This window comes from Erinaceus europaeus, chromosome 9 (genome assembly GCF_950295315.1).
Source record: "Erinaceus europaeus chromosome 9, mEriEur2.1, whole genome shotgun sequence".
Lineage (NCBI taxonomy): Eukaryota > Metazoa > Chordata > Mammalia > Eulipotyphla > Erinaceidae > Erinaceus > Erinaceus europaeus.
In genome coordinates, this window is record NC_080170.1 from 63,272,035 (window position 1) to 63,283,565 (window position 11,531).

The 11,531-nt window shown below is 44.3% G+C and overlaps 1 protein-coding gene across 1 annotated transcript; it reads left to right on the plus strand.

The window, feature by feature from the left end:
- Window positions 1-918: 918 nt before the first annotated feature.
- Window positions 919-10,510, plus strand: LSM11 (LSM11, U7 small nuclear RNA associated). Its single transcript, XM_007535602.3, has 4 exons — window positions 919-1,403; window positions 3,925-4,064; window positions 6,715-6,798; window positions 7,670-10,510. Exons 1-4 carry the CDS (start codon window positions 968-970, stop codon window positions 8,078-8,080), a joined length of 1,071 nt encoding a protein of 356 aa, XP_007535664.2. The 5' UTR covers window positions 919-967; the 3' UTR covers window positions 8,081-10,510.
- The last annotated feature ends 1,021 nt before the right edge of the window (window positions 10,511-11,531 follow it).

The window sequence follows — 11,531 nt, forward strand, 5'->3', positions numbered from 1 at the left end:
CTTCTCCAGTAGTAGTGGGTTAGTAGTGCAAGCACTGAGCCCCAGCAATAACCCTGGAGACAAAAAAAAAAAAGAAAAGAAAGGGAACATGGCTGCCAGGCGCAGTCTTGGCGATAATCCTGAGAGGAAAGGAAAATTAGATAAATACACAAATACCTAGTACAGAATGTGGGAGATCGGTGGTAGAAAAGTGACTTCTGTGGTCTGTAGGTAACTAGAAATACCTTGGTCCTGATGGGTTATTATGTAACATCTACTACTACTGTGTAGACCACCATTTTTATATTACTAAACAAGAAGTGGTACAGCCACATCTTAACCTCCATCATCCTGTCCCTCAAGAGTACTTCTTCATTTCCTCCAATGGCTTAGCAAAGCCTAAAAAATGACACGATGATGAGCTTAATAGAATGGGTGCTCTGGACCTTTCGATTTTTCTACTGAAAGTAGAAGCGGGGCGATCACCATATACGCTGGCCCATAGCTAAACGTCAGATAGCATTTATTATGTGCTTAGCATGCACTAGCTCTTCATTCTGAGGACAGTATGTTATGGGCATGCAAAGACCCAGAGAACTAAGCTATTCGCCGGCTAGGCGAGCCGCAAAAGCTTGTCTGTGTTTGCAAGCCAGGCCTTTGACCCTTCTACCTGTACAGGACAAGTGCAGGGCAGCTGCAGAGAGCCCTTGGGGCTCTACAGTGCCACCTTGGTGCCAAACCTCCGCAGTCTGAGGCTGCAGTGACAGGAGGGACCCCGACCCCCCCCCCCCCCCCCCCCGCGCGCGCGCAGTCTGGCGCGGAAGTTACCAGTGAGCTCAGGCAGCAGACAGGCGGCGCGCGGGGCGGGCAGCTGCTGCCCCCCAGAGGCCACGCGACGGAGCGCGAGCTTGCGTCGCGGCTGCGCAGTGCCGCCCTCTGGCGGCCCGGCGCCTTCTTCCCATCGGCCTCGGCTGCGGGCCTTTCAAACATGGAGGAGCGGGAGTGGGGGGCGAGGTCGGCGCGCGCCGGGAGCCCCGCGAGCCCCGGCAGCCCGCGGCTGGACGTCAGCTCCGACAGCTTCGACCCGCTGCTGGCCCTGTACGCGCCGCGCCTGCCGCCCATCCCCTACCCCAACGCGCCCTGCTTCAACAACCTGGCCGAGTACGAGAGCTTCCTCAGGACCGGCGTCCGGGGCGGCCGCGGCCGGGCGCGGGGCGCGAGCTCGGGGGGCGCCGCCGCCACCGCGGGCTCCTCGGGCCGATCCCGCCGCCGGGACGCGCCCGCCCCGGACCCTGAGCGCATCCAGCGCCTCCGCCGCCTCATGGTGGTCAAGGAGGACGCGGACGCCGACGGGGCGGCGGGGGCGCGCGGGGGCCGGGGCCGCGGCCGGAAGGCTCCGCGCAACGTGCTGACCAGGATGCCGCGTGAGTCCGCGGGGCCGGGGGCTCTGGGTCGGGGCACCTGGAGAAGGGACGGGGGGGGGGGGCCCGGGGTCGCCACGGGGCGCTGCTGGGGTGGTCGGGGCGGGCAGGCTGCTGGGAGACCAGAGCGCCCAGGAGCCGCGGCGACGTCTAGAAAGGGGTGGGCCTGCAAAAAGGACGTTCCCCTAGGAAGGCTTTTTAAAATAAGTCAATGTCTTGGCTTGACTTATTGTATTTATGGTGGTTCTGGGGATGGCTGCTGCGGCCCCCCCCTCCCGCCGTGCCGTCTCCCCTGGAGCTGAGCCGCGTCTCAGGGACCACGGGGCGGGGCAGCCGGGGGGAGCGGGGAGCTGGCGGTGGGCACCGGCCGTGTTCAGCTGGCACCGGGGACGCTGTGTCCGCAGCCCCGCGCATCAAATGGCAGCCTTGGCGGCCGGGAAGGCTGCAGGGTCCAGACAGACACACTTGTTCGAAGCGGGCGCCTGGCAGCAGAGGCCTCTCCGGCTCGCTCAGCGCACTGCCAGGCTGGGTGCAGGCGGTGTCTGGCAGCCTCGAGTTCCCGCAGCTGCAGGTTATTTTAAGTTGTGAAGGTGTCAGCGACACAAGGGAATTTCCTGGAGCTCACCCCTACTCCCCCCAGCAGATCAGTAGAAGCAAGCTGTAAACAGCAGAGGTTGATAATGTGTAAGTTTGGTCTTTCACAAGTGGGATGAAAACAGCCCAGGGTTATTATGCCTATGTCATCTGGCGAGAATGCTTACATCTGTCCTGCGAACACAATGACCTACTTAGCCATTCAAAGCATCTGTATCCTGGATAGCTGAATTGGGACATTAAGGTATCACTGCCTTTGGACTGCAAGGCTGTGCTAATAAGCAAGAGACCTTCTCGTTTCATTCCTAGAAATGTGTTTCTTCAGAAACACCCTGAAAAGCCGTGTGCTGTCAGGCACACCTACCATGTGTGATAGCATCCTCGCTCAAACTAGGTTGTCCTCTAGCAGAATTCCCCCAGCAGAAGCACAAAGACAAAGGCATGTTCCTAAAATGACAGCAATTTAAGGGACCTTATTTTGCCAACCCCCTGCTATTATCATATATTGAAATACAACTTAAGTCTCAGTGAACTGTTAAATGTCTACAACTGATTTAGCTATAGATGGTGGTTATTTTTGACTTTTAGATCATTATTAGAAGCCCCAAGATACATATTCATCTTCCTGTGCAGAGTAGCGGATCAACTATTACTAGTTACTGAACTCAACAGTTTATTTTTTTGCTAAATTATTGTTCATTATTTAAATTAAGCAAATGTTTAAACCTGAACTTCATTTGCCTCATCAGTAAAAAAAAAAACAGTGCAAAGTAAATGTACCTTTAAGTTATAAGGATTAAATGAAACAATGTGCATGGGACTGGGGACATAGTTCAAGCTATTAGAACACCAACTTGCATGCCTGAAGCCCCAGAAGGGTGCAGGTTCAATCTCTGGCATCACCTTATGCCAGAACAGTACTCTGATTCTCTCTTTCACTTTCCTCTCTCACACTGCCTATCCATAATAAGTACATGAATATTTAAAACTATGCATAAAGTTAAACATACATAGGGTCTGGCTCACAGTGAGGGCTCAGTAGTTGATAAAGATACATATTCATAAAAGATGCTGATTTGAGGGGATAAAGATGCTGATTTGAGGGGAATTGGGAAGCTATTGTGGCTGTCTGAGGGGCTGTGGTCTGTGTTTGTGATTAGTTATTGACAGTCTTTTAAAATTTTTTTATCTTTATTTTTTTATTGCATAGACACAGCCAGAAATTGAGAGGGAAGGAGATGGTAGGGAGAGAGACAGACAACTGCAGCACTACCTCACCACTCATGAAGCTTCTCCCCTGTAGGTGGGGATGGGGGCCTGAACCTGGGTCCTTGCGCACTGTAACGTGTGCTCAACTAGGTGCACCACCATGAGTCTCCAGTTATTTACAGTCTTGTCTGAACAAAGTCAGTCACCTGATGGCCACCTGCAGGAGACCTGAAAGTGGATTTGCAAGGGTGTGGCCAGAGCAGTGTCAAAGGAGAAGGGGATTTGGAAGTATTTGTTCCTTTAAAGATAAGGCACAGGGTGAGTGGTGGCGCACCTGATTGAGCGCACGTGTTGCAATGCTCAAGGACCTTGCGATTCGTGCCATGTGCGCTTAACCTGCTGCTACCATCCAACTCCCGGTTCCTAGAATTTTTTTAAATGTTTTTAAATTTTAAAAAGTTTTAAAATTATGACATACATTAGAATCAAAACACACAGAACATGAGGTATATAGGTATCCTGGTTTCTCCACGTCCATTTCACTTCATTTCAGCCTGTGTGGTCTGCACTGGCTGTACTGCCTGTTGAGCCTGCCTGATCCCCTTGTAAGGTTGCCTCCTATACCATGTTACTTCTTAATGCTGGAGATATAGGTGGTGTTGGGCAAGCCTTTGAAGAACAAGCAGATTTTTACACTATAATGACTGTTCTTTGGTTTCAGTGCATGAAGGCAGCCCTTTGGGTGAACTCCACCGCTGCATCCAGGAAGGGGTGAAGGTGAATGTCCACATCCGCACTTTCAAAGGGCTGCGTGGCGTCTGTACAGGCTTTCTTGTTGCATTCGACAAGTTCTGGAACATGGTAATCAATTAAGCCTTTTTTAGGGGCTGGAGAACTTCCTAGAAGATAAATGGTCTGTATTCCAATGTACCTGAGCAGCTATATTCAGTAAAACCTACAGTGACTTTCCAGAACTAGAATCTCATAGCCAACAACAATTAAAAAATTCATATTCTTTTTTCTTTAAGATAGTTTACTCTCACACATGTACAAACTACTATATTTTACTGTTGATTGTAAACCATTAATCTTCCCAGTAAAGAAAGGTAGTTTGCTCTCCACCCTTTTTTTTTTTTTTTTTTTTTACTTCCAGGGTTATCCCTGAGGTTTGGTGCCTGCATTATGAATTTATTACTCCTAGAGGCCATTTTTTCCCATTTTTTTGTTGTTGTTGCTCTTATTATTATTGGATAGGACATAGAGAAATTGAAAGAGGAGGGGAAGAGAAAGATAGACACCTGCAGACCTGCTTCACCATTTGTGAAGCAACTCCCCTGCAGGGGGGGAACCGGGGGCTTGAACCAGGATACTTGCACTATGTGTGCTTAATCCGGTGCGCTACCACCCAGTTCCCCTCTCCACCCTTCTAACCCCCAGACATGAGGCTGTGTCTGGTGAGATTTTTTTTCTTTTACTGTCACCATGTGGAATGGTGCTCCTGGCTTCTAGAAACCAGGTCTGCTGCTGACTGTCCTGCACTATACATGACAACTCCCCTCAGTAAGGTATTTCTCAGTATAAAATATCCCTAATACTTAAACTGAGAAACTTAGCCTCAGTAAGTGATTATTTTCCTCATTTTCTACCAACCATTCTTTCATTTTTTTAAAATTTTTTATTATCTTTATTTATTGGACAGAGACAGCCAGAAATCTAGAGGGAAGGGAGAGACAGAGAGACACCTGCAACATTGCTTCACCATTTGCAAACCTTTCCTCCAGCAGGTGGGGACTGGGGGCTCTAACCTGAGTCCTTGTGCATTGTCACATGTGCACTCAAGCAGGTACGCCACCACCTGGTCCCCATTCTTTCATTTTTAAGTATTTATTCTTATCACATCTATATGGCAACATGGGTGTTAGCTTAACTTACTGTAGTATTCATTTCACAATGTACATAAGTCAAACCATCATACTATATACACTTTATTTTTTTTATTTTTATTTATTTATTCCCTTTTGTTGCCCTTGTTGTTTTATTGTTGTAGTTATTGTTGTCATTGTTGGATAGGACAGAGAGAAATGAGAGAGGAGGGGAAGACAGAGAGGAGGAGAGAAAGATAGACACCTGCATATCTGCTTCACCATTTGTAAAGTGACTTCCCTACAGGTGGGGAGCCAGGGGCTCGAACTGGGATCCTTACGCTGGTCCTTGCACTTTGCACCACATGCGCTTAACCTGCTGTGCTACCGCCCGACTCCCAATATGTACACTTTAAACTTATGCACTAATATACATCACTTCTATCTCAATAAAACTGGGGAAAAAAACTATTGAGTTGTCACTTAGCCTGGACATTGTGCCAGTTGTAGAAATTTTAGAAAGGAACTTTCATTCTATACAGTTTTGGGAAAGATAAATAAGGAGAGAGGGAAAGAAGACATGAGGCAGATTCTTTTATCTATTTATTTAAATTTATTTATAAAGTGGAAATATTGACAAGACCATAGAATAAAGAGGGTACAATTCCATGCAATCCCCACCACCAGAGTTCCTCATCCCATCCCCTCCACTGGAAGCTTTCCTATTCTTTATCTTTCTGGGAGTATGGACCCAGGGACATTATGGGGTACAGAAGGTGGAAGGTCTGGCTTCTGTAATTGCTTCTCTGCTGGACATAGGCATTGGCAGGTTAATCCATACTCCCAGCATGTTTCTATCTTTCCCTAGTGGGACAGGACTCTGGAGAGGTGGGGTTCCAGGGTACATTGGTGAGGTCATCTGTCCAGGGACATCAGGTTGATGTCATGATAGCTTCTGCAACTTGGTTTTTGAAAAAAGTGTTAAGATACAGAGCACAACAAATTGTTTAATAATCAGGAATCTAAAGGTAAGAATATAGCAGATGAGATTTGGGGTCCCCATTTTAGAAAAAGCTAGTAGGTCTATTTTATTTATATTCCAAGGGGCCCATAACTTTACTAAATTTTGCCTAAGCCCATGATCTTTGATCTTAACAGCTAGCCTGTATGGTTGATCTTTCATTGGCAAAAATTGACTAGTACTTGTCTTTGTAACCTTAGCTAATTTGTTAATTACTGTCATAAGGTAGAAAATGAAAAGGAAAAAAAAAGTAGCAGTCAGCATGTTTTGCAAAAGATGAGCTAAAGCTGTCTAAATCAGTGGGCATTTCTGGTAAAAATAGGGATTTTTGAGCCTCATCTTTGGCCTCTTATATCAAAATCTCTAGGAAAGTATCCTTCAATTTATATTTTCATAATCTTCCTAGCTACTTATATTCTAATGTAAGAATTCCATGCATTTGTGGAGCCCTATCTCATGTAATGGCCAAGAATCACCAGTTTTTTCCTACATATACAAGAGCTAAGCTTATAGTTAGATACTAAGTTTATTTATATTACAGTTAAATGTTATCCTGCCTTTTAAAGTTTTTACTTGAAACTATAAAAATAATATTTTAAATTCTGCCCTCTTTGGACTGATTGTATAGGCACTTACAGATGTGGATGAAACCTACCGAAAACCTGTTCTGGGCAAAGCATATGAGCGGGATTCTTCATTGACTCTCACGCGGGTAGGCAATTTCCCCTGACCTCGAGCCCAGCATGCTTCCCAGCTTAAAAATCAGGTCACTGAGCTGAGCGACTAGGGTTTCCTCCTGAGAAAGCCCATCACTCAGCTCTGCCCAGACCAAGGACTTTGTTAGTTTTTCTTGTGTATCTAGTTCATCTCAAGTGGGTCCCTATTTCTGACCTGCATGTTACTTCACCAACAAGTAACCTATTATAAAACTTTAAGGTCTTTCATTTTATACCATAAAAGCCAGATGGTGCCTTTTCTCAATATACTTATTAATTTATCTGAATTATAACTAGATATAAAAGATCCATTGGCCTTTAAAGCTTTGTGTGGCACTAAAGCAAGAGATCCTGGGTTCAATTCTCAGCATTTGGTGTGCTGGGTGATGTTCCAGTTCTCTCTCACTAATACATAAAAAGTAATATTTAGAAAAAGAAAAAATAGGGGCCAAGCACCTGGTTGAGTACACACTTTACCATATGCAAAGAGCCAGGTTTGAGCCCCTGTTCCCCACTCTCCACCTGTAGGGGGGAATCCTCACAAGCGGTGAAACAGGTCTGCAGATCTCTCTTTCTCTGTCTCTTCCTCCTCTCTCGATTTCTCTCAAATAAAATAGAAAGGAAAAAAGAAAGAAAAGAAAAAGGCTGCTGGGAGTGGTGGATTTGTAGTGCCAGCACCAAGCCTCAATAATAATCCTGGTGGCAATTTAAAAAATATATATATACATATTGCTATTTTTTATTAAAAGAATAGCAAAACAAGAAGACCATGAAGTGTAATGAAGGAATCTGATGTTTTTCTGTGTGTTGAAAGAGAATGTTGAAGGCTAAGGAGAAAGGTAATATTTGTTTTTGCTTTCTTTATAGTTATTTGATCGACTGAAACTTCAAGATTCTTCTAAGAAGGAAGCTGATTCTAAGTCGGCAGTTGCAGACTCCACCCTGTCCAGATACTCCCAGACTTCCACTTGGAAGGTGGCTTCTGTATGGGGAAGAGGAGACACTGACCGGGGCTCCCGCAGGCGTTCCCGCTCCGTCCCTTCTTCCTTGCAGGCATCTGCCAGGGAGGAGTCCAGGTCAGAGCTGTCAGGGAGGACAACACGGACAGAAGGGTCAAGTGCAGGGGGTACTTTTTCCAGAGCAACCACTCTTTCCAGGAGTCAGTCCCGTAAGAAAAAGCGAAAGCCCAAAGTGGATTACCAGCAGGTGTTCACTCGTCATATAAATCAGATTTTTATTCGTGGTGAGAATGTCCTGCTAGTTCACCTTGCTCAGTGACCAACTCGACCTTGCTTGGGCTTTGGTCTTTAGAATGAAGTGCATGAATTGCTGCTCTGCTGTGCCCTAGTGTTCCAGTGAAACTCAGTTGGAATGATTCCCACTGCATGTACAGAGGACAGAGCCAGGCTCAGGCCCTCTGAAGATGGACTCCCTCAAGGGGGGACAGGTCTTGGGAGGGGGAGTGGAGTGTTTGCATTAATACCAAGGCAAAAATTATAAAGAGGTACATGCATCCTACTTGGGATTATAGTCTGCTCAAGCCAAATGTGAGCTCTTCCATTTGAAGTAAGATCTGGCATGAAATAAATTCACACCAGAGACATAAATAAATGCACAGGTGATGGAGAGCTATGTCATTTGTAAAAAGCAGTGCTGTCAGTGCTCTGAGTATGAATCTGATTCTAAGAGGAGTATGTAAACCTCTCCAGAACCTCATATCCTTTAAGTAGCTTCTGCACCATTTTCTTCTGATCAAATAATGAGATGTGTTATTTTGAAATGAATATGAGAAAAGAAACGTACCAGCTATGGAAGGGTAAAATGTCAATTGGAGACCTGCTCGGCAGAGCCCTCAGTGAATGCTGTTTTATCCCTCTCCTTGTCCTGGAAAGGAATATGGGGCCTCACTGGTCTGCCCTTTATTGGAACTCAGCCTGTGAATGACACACCAGATGGGACTCCAGATGCTTATATGGTGGCTTCTTGTCCTTTTCTCTATTTGTAGCATGGTGCTTGTGCATGTACCCTGTGAATGCTTCTCTGTGTGACCTGTCCTTCTCTGTATGACCTGTCCCATGAGTTCTGTGGCAGATGACCGTGACCCTCATGTCTCAATTTAAAGCTGTATGAACTCAATAATGCACATGCCTCACACACTTGAGAGTCCCCATTTCAGGCAGACTGGCCTATGTAGAATATACTTTAGTATGATTTCACCAGGAATTCGGTATAGTTTCATTCCCTGTGTCAGGCCACCGTATCATGGGTGGTGTCTGTAAAGGACACATTACTTACAGCCTAGCTTGAGTAACAGGACCCCATAGCACCCTGTAGTACTTCTGTTTGAATCACATGATATGCTTTATCTGTCACCAGTGTAGGTGGGCTATTATCTTCACACAAACCATTAGGCAGTATTGATTTTTTTATTGTTGCTGGTGGTATTTTGTCAGTAGATAATGGACTTTGTTTTAGATAACTTATGCTCAAAGTGAGGTGAAGAAATCTAATTTAAATGCTTGAAAAGAAAAGCTTCTTCTTCTATATTTGTTGTGTAACTGAGATGAGCCTTCCGAGAGGCAGGGTAGATGCCTTTTTTTTTTTTTTTTTTTTTTTGAGGAGTTGGGACACTGGCTCATCCTGCTGTGAAAGGAGAGCAAACATCACCCTCTGTGCCTCCAGATTCCCCACAGACACCTACCTCACAGGAGCACTGAGACAAACATTTAAAGGAACACATCTTAAAAGTCTCTAAACATGTTTAAGTGCCATGACAAATGTTTCTAGCTCTGTTGCATATTGAGTAAGAATTTTGTCTTAAAAGTAAGGCAGGTGCTACATAGGAGAAAGCTCTCCATAGAGGTCACAGAGAATCTCCTGCTCAGATTATAGTGATTGCTTCAGGAACAGCTTTCACATCCCACCCCCTTCTAAGGAACAGTGAAAGTTTTCAGAAGAGTCTTTTCATTAAGAAGAACATCAAACTTACTTGCTGCTCTCCCCACATACTAGCTCCCCCTTTTCTGATTACTATCAGAAAGAATATCCTTCACCTTTTCAAGAGGTTTATGCAAAGATACCAAATGCACATCTGAAAAAATGACACATCCCCTAAGGGGAATTATTACTAATTTTTTTTTGCTTTATTTGTTTTTATTTTAAAAAACATATCCCTTAGAGCCAGATCAGATGCATTAAGCATTTAGAGAGGTCCCAGAGTATAAACTTGAACATTTATCTCTGGAATGTGTCAAACAATTTAATTAGTTCTCTTTTAAATAATCTAAGATCTCAGTTCCCTTGCTTCTTTATCATGCTCCCCTGTTTGACTATCCTTGTCTATCTAGATGATGCCATCCCTTAGCTAAAACATCTAATGGATTCTAGATTTTCCCAGTAATAAAGTGGAAATTTGGAATCTAAAGGGATAGTATCCATTTACAGTCATTCTGGTATCTGACAAAATGTAATCTAGTTTATTTTAAACATGTTTGTTTTTATGTTTGCATATAATTTTCATAGTTCTGTATAGAGATTGATTTAATACCTTTATGCCCAAAATAACAATTCTGGCTCTGAAAACTATTTTAAAGCTGTGTGTGATCTGTCTTATGTGTCAATATGCCCCTATTTATTTGTTTGGATAGTGTTTCTGGAAGGAGCATTGTGTAATAAATGTGCTGTTCTGTATAAAACATGGTGATTTTTTTTAAATTTTAGATAAACCAATTTATTTAATTTTTTTAGATACAGAGAGAGAGTGAAAGAGACCACAGCTCTGAAAGTTCTTTTAATGTGTTAGGTGCCAGGGTTGAACCTGAGTTGTACATATGGTCAAGTAGTACATTTTCCAAGTGAGCTATTTCACCAACCCTAATTTAGGGAATTAAAATAAGAAATTCATTGTATTTTCTTTACAACTGGAAAAAAAATTTCAGAAGGAAGAAAAACAAGTTCTGATAACATATGAACTATTCAAACAGTGCCATGTAGTTACAGAAACTGCTGAAAAGTAACAGAATGGTTGACTCTTGCAGGATGTAACCCCTGCTTTAGGGGACTGGATGTAGCAGAAATGCAACACAGTTGTATCCTAGTAACCTCTAGCCATTTGGAGCTTGGAAATCTTAGTAGGAATAGTTTGTTGTTGTTGTTATTGTTTATTTATTTATTTATTTTACCGCCACGATTATCACTGGGGCTATGTGCCGGCACTATAAATCCACCGCTCCCAGCGGCTATTTTTTCCTGCCCCCCCCCAATTGTTTTACTAGGTAGGACAGAGAGAAATTCAGAGTGGAAAGGAGATATAGAGGAGAGAAAGATAAACACCTGCAGGCCTGCTTCACCATTGATGAAGCATCCTCAAAGATGGGGAGCGGTAGTTCAGGCCTGGGTCTTTGTGCTTAGTAATATGTGTACTTAAGCAGGTGTGCCACTGCCGAGCCCCCAGGAGTAGTTCTTATATTTGAACATCCAGCTTTAGTTCATCAAAACCATCTGTACACATAAGAACATGATTTTAAGACAGTTCATAGGACATACTTATGCACTTGTCATGGTCTCCTCAAGTCTCAGACTTTGTAACACAATAACAAAGGATTGAAAAACGGAAGAGACAGTTTCACACCTAGGATGATTTTCAGGTACTGTTTTTTTGTACACTGAAGAGATTCTCCTATTGTACTACTAAAAGAACTATACTTTGTCTTGTTGGTTTTAGTGTTTG

Coding starts and splice junctions, on each gene's coding strand:
- LSM11 (XM_007535602.3), top strand. CDS start 968: ATGGAGGAGCGGGAGTGGGGGGCGAGGTCGGCGCGCGCCGGGAGCCCC. Junction 1,404..3,924: donor CGTGCTGACCAGGATGCCGC/GTGAGTCCGCGG, acceptor CTTTGGTTTCAG/TGCATGAAGGCAGCCCTTTG. Junction 6,799..7,669: donor CTTCATTGACTCTCACGCGG/GTAGGCAATTTC, acceptor CTTTCTTTATAG/TTATTTGATCGACTGAAACT.